General features: G+C 35.9%; 1 protein-coding gene and 1 long non-coding RNA gene across 2 annotated transcripts in view; both read left to right on the top strand.

The window, feature by feature from the left end:
- Positions 1–15,782, top strand: part of ZNF420 (zinc finger protein 420) — a 29,164-nt gene extending 13,382 nt beyond the window's left edge. The window contains exon 3 of the mRNA XM_082367376.1: positions 12,588–15,782. Coding sequence (XP_082223502.1) covers positions 12,665–14,518 — 1,854 coding nt within the window. The 5' untranslated portion in view covers positions 12,588–12,664 and the 3' untranslated portion in view covers positions 14,519–15,782. The remainder of the gene's footprint in view (positions 1–12,587) is intronic.
- LOC309616656 lies at positions 11–7,587 on the top strand. Its single transcript, XR_014237551.1, has 3 exons — positions 11–145; positions 3,034–3,118; positions 7,335–7,587. It is a non-coding gene; the product is annotated as an uncharacterized lncRNA (long non-coding RNA).
- Positions 15,783–16,114: the final 332 nt, after the last annotated feature.

Raw genomic sequence — 16,114 nt, 5'->3', positions numbered from 1 at the left:
CTAAGGTGGTGCCCTCTGAATCCTGGCCGAAGCAAATGCAAATTCTCTCTGGAGGAAAGTAAGAGGGCTTTTAGAATTCTCACAAATTAATCAACAAAAGATGAGCTCACAAAGATCATCAGACCCACGAGGAAACAGGTCACAGGTGAGTTGATAAGTAATCTAAGGAAACAACAGATCGCACGGTAAAAGATTTAACATATTGGAATTTTTAAATGTAAATATAAACTATTGGTGAAATACTTAAAGAAATAAACTAAATTACAAAAATGAAAAGCAATAAAAGATTTTTATAAAGGAACAGATGTGACAGAGAACTAAACTGAGCATTTCTAAAGGTTCTATTTAGTTCTTTTTAAAAATAATCATTCTAAGGTTGATAAATTTGACTGCATGAAAATTATTCTCTTTATAAAAAGACATCATAAAAAAAGTAAACGACAAGCCGTGAATTTGGTGAAGATATTTGCAATGCATATTGACAGGAATTCATTTAGTATCTAGAATATAAAAAGCTCCTATAAAAAAAAAAAAAGCTCCTATAGATGGTTAAGAAAAAGGTAAATAACCTTTTTGAAAAATTGGGTAAGAGACATTTATAGGCAGTTCAAGGAAAAGGAAATGCAAATAGCCAATAATCATGAAAAACTGTTCAACCTCACTAGCAATCAGGAAATGCAAATTAAAACCACAGTGAGATAATTATTTCACACGCCCTAGATTGGCAAAAATTGAGAAGTATTACAGTACCAAGTGTTTACAACTTTTCAATGCAGAAGTGCTATATACCTCATTATTCATAAAAACCAAAAAGTGGAATAACCCAAATGTCTATCAGCTGATGAATAGATGAGTAAAATTGGTATATCCTTACAATGGAATATTAGTCAGCAATAAAAAAATAATGAAGTTCTGATACATACTACAATACAGATGAACCTTGAAAACATGCTAAATGAATGAAGCCAGACACAAAGACTACATATTGTATGATTCCATTTATATGAAATGTCCACAGTAGACAAATCCATAGAGACAGGAAGTAGATTAGTGGTTGCCCAGCACTGGGGTGGGAGCTGGGAGGTGAGGGTGGATTGGAAAATGAAAATGGGGAAATTGAAAATGACTGCCAATAGGTATGAGGTTTCTTTTTGAGGTGATAAAAATGTTATAAAATTTGATTGTGGTGATTATTGTACAACTCTATGAATATACTAGAAACTGTTGAATTGTATGTACTCTGAATGAACTGTAGGTATATGAATTATATGTGAGTAGATCTGTTTTTATAAGTGTTCTGTACCTTACTAATGTCAGTATCAATTGGCATAATCACTTTGGAAAAATATATAGAAATTATTTCTAAACTTTTAGAAAAGTATTTTTATTTATTTGGTTGCACCGGGTCTTAGTTGCGGCACACGGGATCTTCATTGTGGCATGCAGGATCTTTAGTTGCAGCATGTGGGATCTTGTAGTTGCGGCATGCAGGCTTTTAGTTGCAGCATGCAGGATCTAGTTCCCTGACCAGGGATGGAACCCAGGCCCCTTGCATTGGGAGCATGGAGTCTTAACCACAGGACCACCAGAGAAGTCCCTATTTCTAAGTTTATATGCACTTTGGAAATAGCAGGAGTCCTTTTAAAAATTCCAGATCCCAGGCCACATCCCAGACCAATTAAATCACAATCTATGGGCACGGGACAGAGATATTATTTTTTGAAGTTCCTTAGGTTGTTCAAATAAATGTTCAGACATGTTTGATAACTACTGTAATATGATATTATCTGAGAATTTATTTTTAAAATTTAATTGTTATTGCCAGTATGCTTGGATTTATTTCTCTCCTATTTTATGCTTTTGGATTACTCTCTTGATCTTCTTTGCTTCCTTTTAAAATCTTTCCTTAATCAAGATGGGTAAAGTTTTTTTGTTTTTTTGTTTTTTTCTTAAACTCCACTTCCTCCCTTGTTTAGTTTGGAAGATATACACTATTTGTATGCTTTTACTGGTTATCTTTAATTTTTTATCACATACATTTTATTCATCTTAATGCAAATGTAGTTTTGTAGTTTTTTAATTATAATGTTTGAAAAAATATACATTTTTAATGGAAATTAAATATTTTACTAGATATTAATTGTTTTTATTAATAATAAAACATAGTTATTCAAGCCACATATAATATTTGGTCTGCATACTACTTTGTAGAGGTCTTGTAATAAACTATATGCCTCACTCTCATCCCTAGGATTTCAAGGCCAACAAGTTAAAAAACACAGATATCAAGGACTGTATCTACCTTGAAATAACTTGGTGGCTGCTGTGGCAGTGAGTTGAGGTTTATAGAGAGATGTGATATTTTCATCTCTATGTCAAATACATATTTTATTTTCACAAAATTCTTGTCAGGCGTGTACCAGCAGTGTATGACTTACTCTTTTTCTGCACTTTGACCTACATTAGATATCATCACTTAAAAATATCTGTCAATTTGTAGATAAAAAATTGAATAACATATTGCCGTGATTACTGGTGAGTTTAAATATTTTGAGAGTATTTCTGCCTGTTTTGGTCATTTAATCATTATCATTATCGTTTGTGTCACTTAACAAGTACATACTTAAGAAAGGCTATAGTTAATGTCTCTCTTCTCCCAGGACAATATAAAGAATCTTAGAATGTTTTAACTTTGGTTAATCTTTCCTATTTAATGTTATTGTTGGCTAATATTTTAGTTCTGTTTTCTTTTAACTTCCCAAAATGGGCATTATTTTTGTTTTACAAAATGGCAATATTTGGTTGTAGATTTATTCACATGAATATCCTTTTATTTGCACACTATTCCTCTTCCATCATACCTTCATACTGTGCTCATTTTATCATGAAATACATTAAGCAAGACCTATTGTTAGTAAATACTCTTCATTTATATTTCTGTTGTTGTTGCAATATAACCTTGTTTCATCTTCATTCTTGCCTGATGATTTAACTGGGTGTGGAATTCTATACTGACAATTATTTTTTTCTCAGCACTCTGAAGATATTATTCCACTGTCTTCTGGCTTCTGTTGTTGCTCTTGAGAAGTCTACCATCTGTCTCATTGTTGTTCCTTTTGTAAGTAATCTGTATTTTCTCTCTGGCTGTTGTAAGATTTTTTTTTTAAGATTTTAATATAATTGATTATATTATTTTATTTCTAGAACTTGTTATTTTCCCTCTCCCCTAGATCGTACTTTTCTTCTATATATTCTCTTCCTCATGGTTTTGATTTTATACTTTATATTTTCATATATTTTAAGCATTTATATTACATGTATCATTCAACAATTACAATTTCTGGGGAACCGGTCTAATTCTGCAGTTTCTTGCAAGTATAGGGGCTCTTGTGTAATGATGAATTATCCATAGCATTTTTTCTTCTTTTCACTGAGAGTCTAGGGCAAGACAAAAATGTACCTTGTCATTTTCCTTTGAGATCAGATGGATTTTTTTTCCTTTCTCTGAACTGTAGGCCTTGGACAGTTCTGATTTTGTGAAGAGGTTCAGTGCTAGTCCTTGACCTTTAGTGGGCCCAAGGCTTTTTGTCTCTTGGTTTTTTTTCATACCAGTAAGGTATAAACTTCTAGGCAATTGAAGTCAACAAATGTCCTGAGGGTAGCTGTGACTTCAGAGCATGCTGACCTCTAGTATCTGATGATCTCTTCATTTTGTCCCCTTTGGATCTGCTTTATTTTCCTTTAAGCATGGCATACTTGTAAAAGGATATTTGATATATATTACCTAGCATTTCATAGTGTTTTGGGGAAATCTGATGCACCATTCACGTACTTGCAATATTGAATCCTTCTATCTTTGAACATGCTATATCTACTTTTCTTTTTATGTCCTTCTGTAAAGTTTCATTGCCTTTTTAAAAGGTCTTGCACATTTCTTGTTAAGTAATTTCCTCAGTACTTTATAAATTTTGTTGATATTATAAATAGGAATATTTTGTTCTCAGACAAAAATCATATATATACATACATATATAGGTAGAGCAAAATATTGCTTTCTGTAAGTTGATAATAACCTTATAGAAATATCTAATAGTTTTGTGATGGATCATGTTGGATATCTAGGTAGATAATTTTGTTCTCTACATACAATGTATGATCCCTTTCTTTTCTATTTGTACCATTTTGTGAAAACTAATCAGTAGGAGCTGAGTACTTAACTATCACAATTTGAAAACAATTACTGTCTTTTTTCAAACTTTATTGGGAATGCTTCTAATGTTTAATTTAAAATTTTTTTATTAAGTATGTTTCTATCGGTTTCTGGTAAATACCCTTAATTAGGTTAAGGAAGAGCCATTAGAGTTTTTAATAGACGATCTTAAAATACATTTTCTGATGTTGAACTATTTCTGCATTTGTGGGGCAAACCTTATTTGATAATGATGTATTAGTCCTTAAATACACAGCTGGATTCTATGTTGCTAATATTTTCTTTTAAAAGTTTACCTATGTTTGTTTGTGAGATTGGATTAGTTTTCCACAGATTGGATTGTTTGTGAGCTTTCTTTGTCCAGTTTTGTTACCTGAGTTCATTTAACTTTGTAAAATGACTTGGGTGGATATCCATATTTTTTTATGTTCAACAACAGTTATATATGATCTTGCCAATAATACCATCAGTCATCAGTATCTGTTGCCTTTTAGGAGAACAGACATTGAACTCAAATTTTAAATTCTTATGTGGTTATTGATGTATATTCAGATTTTCTATCTTCATGGGTCATTTAAAAAATTATTCTCATCCATTTCATCTAGTTTTGTAATTTACTCTTGAGTTATACATAGGGTTTTGTCATAAACACTTTTTAACTCCTTTGGATTTTTTGAGTTTAAGGTCTTTTCCTTTCCAGTGTTTTGGATTTGTGCTCAATCTGATTTTTTTCCTGCATGTCAGATTTTTATATCATTTATTGGTATTTTCAAAAAATTGACTTTTATTTTTGGTAGCCATTTCTATTCTTTCTACATTCTACTTTACTAGTTTTCTGATTTTTAGCTAGCTAATTGTTTTGTTTTGTTTATTTCTCCCTCTCCTTGTTCAGTTGAACCTTAATTCTCTTGTTTTGAATTATTTCTTGTTTTCTAATAAGTACATTTAAGGCTGTAAGTTTTCTGTGTCACATTAGCTGAATCTCATGAGATTTCACACAAGGTTGCTCTTGGTATTTAGTTCTAAATTGTTTGTAGGTTTTATTTTTCTTTCATTTTCCTTTTATGCCAAACATTATGTAGAAGTATTTGAGTTACTTAATTCTAGGATTACATATTATTTTTGTATATTTTTGTAATTTCTAATTCTATTATAACGTGTTAACATGTTATCAGTTTTATCCATCTACCTATCTTATTATGTTCCAGTCTTCTCTGTTTTTATTTCTTGTCTGTTTATATTATGTCCTAAAAGGGAAAAAAAATTACTGTTTCCTTCAACTCACACACCACTTCTGACACTAGATGTGTGGATTTTCCCACACCAAGCAGTTCTCCAGTTCTTGGTGGACACCACCTGGGTATTCTACAATTTAACTCAGTTCTGACACTAACTGCCCAGAGTTAGTGCAGACCCCACAGGTTAAGGGCTCAGTGCAGCAAGACTGCCCCCCCACTTCAGATGCCAATTGCAAGTCCCCAGTTGTCACCTGTACTTCTGACTGACTGGCTATAAATCAGGGTTTCTCACGGGCTATAAATCTCAGGTTCAATAATTTGCTACAGTAGTTCACAGAACTTAGAGAAACATGTACACTTACCAGTTTATTATAAAGGATACAACTCAGGAGCAACTAAATGGAAGAAATGCACAGGATAAGTGTTTTGTGCTGGAATCAGCCTACTGATAATCAGTATTATGGCCAGACCAGCCCTTGTGGTTCTTATTATGACCGCAAGACACCCTTCAGCAATACCCATCAGGAAACTTTGAAAAAATAAAGGTTTATTACTTACAGGACTTGGAAGTTACACAGCACATCTGAGGCCACACAGCGAGGTTGTCAGGGGAGAGAGAATGAGGGAGAGAGGAAGGGAGAGAGCCAGTGCCCACGTGCACATGTGGGCCTAGGGTTCTGCTTTTATTGGGATTGAGGGTGGGGGCCTAGAATTTCATGAGCCCACTCCTTATTAGCAAATTTAAAATGTAGGAGTGGGAATTTAAAGCATGGGAAGATAAAAAACAAGTGGCCCAAATGGTCAGTTACTGAAATCAATCAAGATCTCTAAAACAAAGGAGCCTCAGTGTGGGGAGACAGCCTGATTCAGCCTGCCTCTTTATCTAATCATGTGCCTGACAATGTGTTTATTGGATCCAGACATGGTTGAAGTGAATGCCTTGACAGTCAAAGCTTAAGTCATACTCTTGCATTACAAAAAAGAAAAAAAAAAAAAAACCCAACTGTAAGGCTTACACTATAGGAAGGCATGGAGAAGAGTTGCAGAACTTCTGTGCTCTCTCCAGGTGCACCACCCTTCTAGCACTTCAGTGTGTTCACTGACCCAGAAGCTCTCTGAACCCCTTCTGTTAGGGTTTTTCATGGAGGCTTCATTATGTAGGCATGATTGATTAACTCAGTGGCCATTAGCAATTAATTCAAATTCCAACCTCTCTCCCTTTTCCAGAGGTGGGGGAGTGGCTGAAAGTTCCAATGCTTTAATTACATGGTTGGTTCCCCTGGCAACCAGCTCCTGTCCTTGGGGGCTTTCCAAAACTCACCTCATTAACATAAACTCATGTGGTTGAAAGGGACATGTTACGAATAACTAAAAACATTCTTTTTACCTTTATCTCTCAGGAAATTCTGAGAGTTTAAGGAGCTTTCTCCCAGAAAACAGGGACAAAGTCCAAATATACTGCTTCTTATTATATCACAATATTATAGTCCTCTACTTTGACTGTGGATTTACCAGTTTCTCTCTGTATGGCTATCAATTTTTGCTTATTTACTTCAGAGCTAAGTTGTTAGTTGCCTAAGGCCATGACTGTTCTGATTCCTCTTGCCTGACTATAAGATGATTGCCCTGAGCTGATTTCACTGGAAACTGATAAAGAACTTCTACAAACTTAAGCTTCATCAATCTACCTCCCTGCACCCATACTCATTCTGCCTCTTTTCCTATTATCATAGATGACTTTCTATGCTTTTATCTAAGGCCAGTACCTCCACTTATATACTAAATGCCAGTCCTACTCATCTGTTTGAGGACATTGTTGAAGTGATTGCTCTCTTAGTCTCCTGAAACATCAGCTTGTCTATATCTGTTATAATCGTTTTTATCAGCATGTTACCAAACTCAGGTTCGGCTATTCACCACTCGAAAGCTAATACTTGAAAGACAAGTGTTGGTTGGCAAAGAAAAGGTTGCTTTATTCAGGAGGCTTGCAACCTGGAGAGAAGGAGGACTTGTGTCCCAGAGCCAACTCCGAAGATTCTGCTTGGCCATGAAAGTTTTTAAAGGGACAAAAGGGGAAACGATCTCAGTTAATCATTAAGGTAGGGGGTCAGATTCCTCGTCATTTTCCATTACATGCAGACTTACTGACTGTTGTGATCTTCCTTTAGATGCTATCTTGTTCATGTAGTTTGCTCGTGGGATTACTGAAGGGAAGGCTGGGGAAAGGATCCAGTCATCCGTTAATTACTTATTCTTCATTTCTGCTTCTTTAAGGAAAGAATCAACAGATTACGCAGGGCATTGTGTGATCAGTAGATTTCAAAGGTGTGATTGGACTGGAGGTTAGTTAAGCATGGGGGCATCTGGTGTAAAAGTTAGTTAAAATATAGCTTTGCTGAAGTGACAAGGCAAAAGGCCTTCTGCAAAGTGCTGGTTCCTGCAAAGAGTTGTTTCCTGCAGAGAGCTACTTACAAGCACACAAACATGTAACTTCGCTCATCTTAAAAGGAAAAACAGAACAGACACAAATCTCTAAACACATATTTTCCTCTTGCTACAGCCCCATTTCTCTGCTACTTTCTACAACAAAACTTCTCAAAAGAATTTTCCACGCTCCTTACCTCCAGCTCTTCTCCCATGCTGTCTTAAATCTGCTTCAATCAAAATTTATCCCCATTTCTCCACCAAAACTATCTTGTGAAGATCACTAGTATCCTCCATATCACTAAAGACTTTGTTAAATTAGAAGTCACCATTTACCTCATCTTTCAGCATGTGAAAAAATTGATCATTCTTCCTTAAAACACTTTCTTCACTTGGCTTCTGGGACTCCACACTCTCCTAATTTTTCTCCATCTTCCTTGTCATTGGCTGCTCCTTCATTTTTTTTTTTTTTTTTTTTTTTGGCTGCTCCTTCTTAATCTCCTTTGCTAGTTTCTTCTCATCCACCTGACCTCTAAATGTTGAAGTGCCCGAGGGCTCAATCCTCAGACTTCCCTTATCTTTTCTTCCCTTCTCTTCCCATCTCTTCTGTATCCAAAGGCTCCCTGGACGATTTCATCAAATCCCATAGTTTTAAGTGTCATCTATTTGTTGACGATTCCCAAATTTATAAATCTAATCCATGTATGTCCCCAGAACCCCATATACGCCTGTCTACTCAACATCTTTACCATGTAAAGTCCAAAACCAAATAGTTCAAAACCAAGCTCTTGATATTCTCTCCCAAACCTTCTACTATAATGAGAAGTTCTCAGTAAACAGCACATTTATTGTTCTGGATGCTCAGGCAAAATACTTAGAGTTTTCTTTGACTTTTCTCTTTTATATTGCATGTCCAATCCATCATGAAATCCTCTTCATTATACCTTCAAAATATATCCAGAATCCAATGGCATCTCACTTTCTCCACCCCTTCCTCCACACTCTAGGCTGAGCCATGTGGGTTATTGCTATAGCCTCCTAACTTCTATCCACCTAGCTTCTGTATTTTCCCACTGACTATCTGGGGGTTTTTTTTGTTTTTTTTTTTTTAATTTAAACAAAACAACCAGAAGGATCATTTTTAAGCAAAGTCAGATTTTGTCATGCTGCTTCTCACAACCTTCCAATGACTCCGCATCTCAGAGTAAAAGTCAGATTTCTTAAAATTGCTAAGACTAAGATTTTCTTGTCTTTTTCCTTTGACTCCAGAGGATTTTTTTCCTCCCTCTGAACTGTAGGCTTTGGATGGTTCCAATTTTGTGAAGAGGTTTATTTCTAATCCCTGACCTATTATTGGTCCAAGGCCTTGTCTCTTGGATTTTCTTTTTTAATCATTAAGATTCAAATGTAGGCCATTGAAGACAGCAAATGTCCTGAAGATAGGTGTGGCTTCAAAACATGTTTACCTCTCTAGTTTCTGTTTTTTATTTCATTGTGTACCCTGTGGATCCTCTTTACTTTCTTTTTTGCTTGGCTTACTTTTAGAAAGTGGTTTGTCATGTTTTATCCAACATTTTTTTGTGTGTTCTTCAGGAAATCTGATGCACCATTACATATCAAGTGTATCCACTGTCACAGTCATAATATACAACAGTTGCATTACACCCTTAAAATCCCTCATGCTATCTCTTTGTCGTCAAATCCTTCCTCCCTCCAACCTATGAAAACTGACCTATTTTCAGTCCTACAGTTTTACCTTTTCCAGAATATTATACAAATGAGAATTGAAATTTATAGCCTTTGGGGTCTGGCTTTTTTCACTTAGTAAAATATATTTAAGATTTATCTATATTATTGCATAAATCAATAGTTTGTTTCTGTTTATTGCTGAGTATTGTTCCATTGTATGGAAATACCAAAGTTTGTTGATTCACTCACCTTTTGAGGGACATCTGGGTTTCCATTTTTTTGGCGATTATGAATAAAGCTACTATAATTTTTGGTGTACAGATGTTTATCTGGATGTAAGTGTAAATACCTATGACTGCTGGATCATATGCTGCATATATGTTTATAAGAAACAACCAAACTCTTTTTCATCATGGTGTACTGTTTTGCATTTCCATTATGTAGTGTATTAGAATTTTGTGTGTGTTCTTTTTCTTGATCTATATGTCCATCCAACCTACTCTTTTTAAAATAGAATACCAGGAACTTTATCACTCCAGACTCTTTCCCTTATATTGAATAATTGCTTTTTTTTCTCTCCAACATCCCCAACATTCTGTAAGATTACAGAGGCCTTTCGTTATGTCTTTGACCTGTAGCAGTGCCTGAGAAATGATAAAAGATATTCTTCTGGGATGAACAGATAGAATTGCCTTGGATAGAAGAGTAAATAAGAAAAGACATGAGAGGGCATAAAGAAACAAAACAGGGTGAAGTAAAAATAAGTAAACAAAAGCAACTTGGTATTTTAATTGGTAAGGATAGGGAGAACTAAAGAAGATAACCATGGTTAGTACCTAGGAAGTAGTATGCAAGAGACTAGGCAATTGAAGAGGCATATGATCACTTTTTGCATTTTTATCGTAGATTTAGTATGGATGTACTTTTGTTTGCATCTGTAGGGAGGTATTGAGGAAGACGCAGATCAGTGGTTTCCAGGCATCTGCCCCTAGGGTGAAGAGAGATCTACTGCAAAGGGATGGCACAAGAGTATCTAGGAATAATAGAACTGTTGTTGTTTATCATTACTGTGGTGGTGGATACATAACTAGAGCCCTCATAGGTCTGTTTCTTTTGTCTTTTTTCTCCTGATTTTTAGTTAAATTGTCTTGTATCCTCATTCACCTGGTCAATTTTTATTGAGTGCTAGACACTGTAAAGAGAAATTATAAAAGCAATTTTAAGCCTTCATCTTCAGTGAAGATTTAGGTTTGCTTATGGCAAGCGATCTTGAATTACCTCAGTCCAGATATCTGAGTTTGAGATGATTCAAATATGATTCAGACTTCAGACGCTGCCCAGACTGGTCTACTGTTTCTCCCTATTCCTCATTGTAGCCCTCTGGGCTCCCAACCCAAAGGATGGAGAATTTATGTTGAGCCTTTTTCTCCAATTATTGTCACCCAAGACCCATGAAATGGTCCAAAACACTGTTTAGTCTCTCCACATCTCACTTGCCTTTTCTAGAATTGTAAGACCTCCCCAAATGGAAAAGTAGCCCCAAATGTTGGGCTTATTTCTCTGAGTTTTCATATCTTTCAACTTTTAGCCCACCAACTCTTTATTCTTACATGAATTCTCTAATGCCTTTATTCAGGTGCCATTTATATTTTGTCCAATTTGTATAATTGCTCTCGTCATTAGAAAGGTTCATTTAAATTATCTAGTCTTCTGTTACCAGAAATAAATGTTTAAGATTCAGGAACTGGTATTTAAATTGAGACCTTAGGATGAGAATTGGCTTATATAGAGTATCTCATTCAGAGCAGTCCAGAGACATAGGACAGGCTCTAGGTAGTTGTAAGTTGAAATAGGCTTTGTGATTTTCAGAGCTAAAAGGAATCTAATATGTTTGGCAAATAGTGAGCAAAGCTGAGAAGGCTCATGGGGAATCAGATATTTAGGTAGGAACCATGGAGAGCTTCCTCAAAGTCATGGAAGGCATTTGGATTTTATTTTAGAAGTTTAATTTGGAAGCTATTTAGAAATTTTAGGCAAAGATAGCAAATCATAATCTGAATTTGAATCAGAATCTGTTAGGGGGAAGCATTAAAACTAGAGATTTCCAAGCTCTCTTTTCTGATTCACTAGATGCAGATTCAGTTAGTCTTGTGTGGTTATCTGGGAATCTTTAAGGTCCCTAGGTGATTTTGATCCCCACCAAAATTTGAGAACTACTGACCTAAAAGGTTTTCTTAATCTCTTCCCTTATCTTCTTTTTTAAAAATTAATTAATTTATTTGTTTATTTGTTTTTGGCTGTGTTGGGTCTTTGTTGCTGCGCGAGGGCTTCCTCTAGTTGCAGTGAGTGGGGGCTACTCTTCGTTGCGGTGTGTAGGCTTCTCATTACAGTGGCTTCTCTTGTGGAGCATGAGCTCTAGGCACGCGGGCTTCAGTAGTTTTGGCTTGCAGGCTCTAGAGCGCAGGCTGAGTAGTTGTGCATGGGCTTAGTTGCTCCGCAGCATGTAGGATCTTCCCAGACCAGGGATCGAACCTGTGTCCCCTGCATTGGCAGGTGGATTCTTAACCACTGCGCCACCAGGGAAGTCCCTTCCCTTATCTTCTAAGTATAGTTTTCATTATTCTCTGATCACTCGTGTGCCCTTTATACATATTAATATATGAAATCATTCTAAGCTAATGTTCTTTCAAACTCTGGGTAGCAACACATTACTGCAGCATGAAATCAGTTTAGTGGTTTTTGACTTTTTGTGTGAGAGAGAGAAGGTGGGGTGGAGAGAAAAAGATGACTAGAATAGTGTAGTGTAGAATAGAATAGAAAACAGAATAGGTATTGTTTTATGAAACTTTGCATGTATCAGGTTGTGATGTGAAAGGTAAGTAGTACACAATATTTGAAAAACTCTGAGGTAAGCCAGTTATTTCCTATGGATATTATTTCCATATATATTTTTTCACATATAGTCTTTTCTACTGTGGAAGGTCTTTTGAAATGACAAAAGAAATTTTTGATCTCTTATTTTTCAGACTTGCCTTCAAGGGGTGCAAACAAGGACTTAACTCCAAAAGAGGACACTTATGAAACAGAATTATCCCAATGGGAAATGAGTGACAGGCTTGAAAACTGTGATCTTGAGGAGTCCAATTCCAGAGATTATTTGGAAGTCAAAGGCACATTGGAAAAGCAACAAGAAAATCAGGAGGAATATTTCAGTCAAGGGATGATCATATATGAAAAAATGTCTATTTTCAATCAGCATACTTATTTATCTCAACTTCCCAGGTGTCATTCTACTGAGAAACCCTATAAATGTAATGAATGTGGGAAGGCTTTTAGACGAGCCTCACACCTAACTCAACATCAGAGTATTCATACTGGTGAAAAACCCTATGAATGTAAGCAATGTGGGAAGGCCTTTAGTCGTGATTCACAACTCAGTCTTCATCAGAGACTTCATACTGGTGAGAAACCCTATGCATGCAAGGAATGTGGGAAAGCCTTTACTCAGAGCTCACAACTTATTTTACATCATAGGATTCATACTGGTGAAAAACCATATAAATGTGAAGAATGTGGGAAAGCCTTTATTCGAAGCTCACAACTCACCCGACATCAAAAAGTCCATACTGGGGAGAAACCTTATGAATGTAAAGAATGTGGGAAGGCCTTTACTCAGAACTCACAACTTACTCTGCACCAGAGACTTCATACTGGTGAGAAACTCTATGAATGTAAAGAATGTAGAAAGGTCTTTACGCAGCTCTCACAACTTATTCTTCATAAGAGAATTCATACCGGTGAAAAACCCTATGAATGTAAGGAATGTGGCAAAGCTTTTATTTGTGGCTCACAGCTTTCTCAACATCAGAAAATTCATAATGGGGAAAAGCCATACGAATGTCAGGAATGTGGAAAGGCTTTTATTCGCGGCTCATTACTTATGCAACATCAGAGGATTCATACTGGTGAAAAACCCTATAAATGTGAAGAATGTGGGAAGGCCTTTATCCGTGGCTCACAACTTACTCAACACCAGAGAATTCATACCAATGAGAAGCCCTATGAATGTAAGGAATGTGGAAAGACCTTTAGTCATGGCTCACAACTTACTCAACATCAGAGAATTCATACTGGTGAGAAACCCTATCAGTGTAAGGAATGTGGAAAGGCCTTTAATCGTGGCTCCCTCCTTACTCGACATCAAAGGATTCATACTGGTGAAAAACCCTATGAGTGTAAAGAATGTGGAAAGACCTTTAGTCGTGGCTCAGAACTTACTCAACATGAGAGAATTCACACTGGTGAGAAACCCTATGAGTGTAAGGAATGTGGGAAGTCTTTTATTCGTGGCTCACAGCTTACTCAACATCAGAGAATTCATACTGGTGAGAAACCCTATGAATGTAAAGAATGCAGAATGGCCTTTACGCAGAGTTCACATCTTTCTCAACATCAGAGACTTCATACTGGTGAGAAACCCTACATATGTAATGAATGTGGGAAGGCCTTTGCTCGTGGCTTACTACTTATACAGCATCAGAGAATTCATACAGGTGAGAAACCATATCAGTGTAAGGAATGTGGGAAGGCCTTTATTCGTGGTTCACAACTTACTCAACATCAGCGAATTCACACTGGAGAAAAACCCTATGAATGCAAGGAATGTGGGAAGGCCTTTAGTCACGGTTCTCAACTTACTCTACATCAGAGAATCCATACTGGTGAGAAACCCTATGAATGCAAAGAGTGTAGAAAAGCCTTTACTCAGAGCTCACATCTTTCTCGACATCAGAGAGTTCATACTGGTGAGAAACCATATCAGTGTAAGGAATGTGGGAAGGCCTTTACTCGTGGTTCACAACTAACTCAACATCAAAGGGTTCATATCAGTGAGAAATCTTTTGAATATAAGGAATGTGAAATAGACTTCAGTCATGGCTCACAAGTTTATATATGAATTATCTGATGCTTGTGACTAATATAGAGAGCCTTCTCTGGTCATTAATTCATTATCATCAAAGAATTCTTAAAATGTGAATATTCAAACACATTTGCTTCATAAAGTTCAGCATCAGTGAATTTGTATGGGGGAAAGATAATGATAATGTAATCCATATAGAAAAACCTACTAAACTTTAGCAAATTATAATAGAGAATAATTCTGTTAATGTAAATATAGGAAGACTTTTAGCCATAGCATATGTCTTTTTCAACATTATCTTGACTCAGTTGATTTCCTTTGTGACATTTAACATGATAACTAACCACTGCTTTGGTTTAATCAATTATCAGATAGACCTAAGACTAATTCCTTGTAAGATTCTTGGAAGTATTATGTAAGTTATTACATAATAAAGTTCTTAGGACAGTGCCTTCAACATAGCATATCACAGATATAAGCTATCATTATGACTCATGTTATTTTAGAGAATTTGCATGAGAGGAGGACATTTATTAGTATAATGAATGTTGAGAATCTTTCATTAACATTTAACCCTGATTTTCTGAGTGGGGGGCACTGTATGCTGTAATGAATATGAGAAAACTTTCATTCACATCTCATCCCATATGGTGTACGAGGAAATTCGTAGTGTAAAAAAAAAACCCTGTACACTTAATCAGTGGATTGTTGAAGAGGTGTGAAGTGAATTGTAACAAAGTCCAAAAGCTCATATTTTCTACCATCTCTGACCACAGTTCAAGAATGTTACTTAGAAATGAAAAAAATTGGATAGCCAAAATAAATCTTTATACTAGGAAATTTTTAAAAACTTGAATGCACAGCTTTTGAATTAAACTAAAAAACTGACATTATAGACTATTTTGCAATGAAAACTGATAAGAATCTGTGTCAGAGACTGCTATTTCCCTACCCGATATTCATTTTCCCTTCTTCAGTAATAGAATTCTTGGCTGAAAAGCTGTCTCAGCCTCCCTTGCAGATCCACAAGATGTAAGTGGTGTTTGTATGAATAGGACATTTAAGAAATCCTTATTTTCTCTCTGCACTTTTTTGTTTCCCTGCCTACAATGTGGATATTTAATCTGCACCTCTGGCAATTTTATGGGGACTTTGAGAATGGTATCTGGGTATTAAGGATGCTGGAGCAGAAATACAGAACATGTCTACACCTATGCTGATTTTATGAAACAGCCATACAAATTCGGGTCTGCCTGCCTTCTGTATTTCTTTATATAAAATTAAACTTCTTATTTGTTGATGCTGTTGTCATTTTGTTATTGACATTAATAATTATTATGGATATAAAATTTTGCACCTAGAAGTGGAGTGCTGTGGGTAAAAGAAATCTCAAATACGGCATTAACTTAGGGCGATGGAGAATGAGGATCTGCTCGTTTCAGGCTAGGAAACTGAAATGAGCAGACTCCTTACCATCTTACAAGGAAGATCTTGTACCAATTAAGGCTGTAATGTTAGGGGAAATGGAAGGAGTGATTCAGAATGTGTGTGTTGGATGTTTCTTGCTGCTTTCAGTAATGTCCTGTGAAAGAGATGAATTTAGTGTAGAGTTAGCTACAGAGAGGCTGCTAG

The sequence above is a fragment of the Balaenoptera borealis genome, assembly GCF_965194805.1.
Source record: "Balaenoptera borealis genome assembly, chromosome: 19".
Lineage (NCBI taxonomy): Eukaryota > Metazoa > Chordata > Mammalia > Artiodactyla > Balaenopteridae > Balaenoptera > Balaenoptera borealis.
Note: the sequence above shows the minus strand (reverse complement) of the source record. Positions and strands in the feature narration are given on the sequence as shown.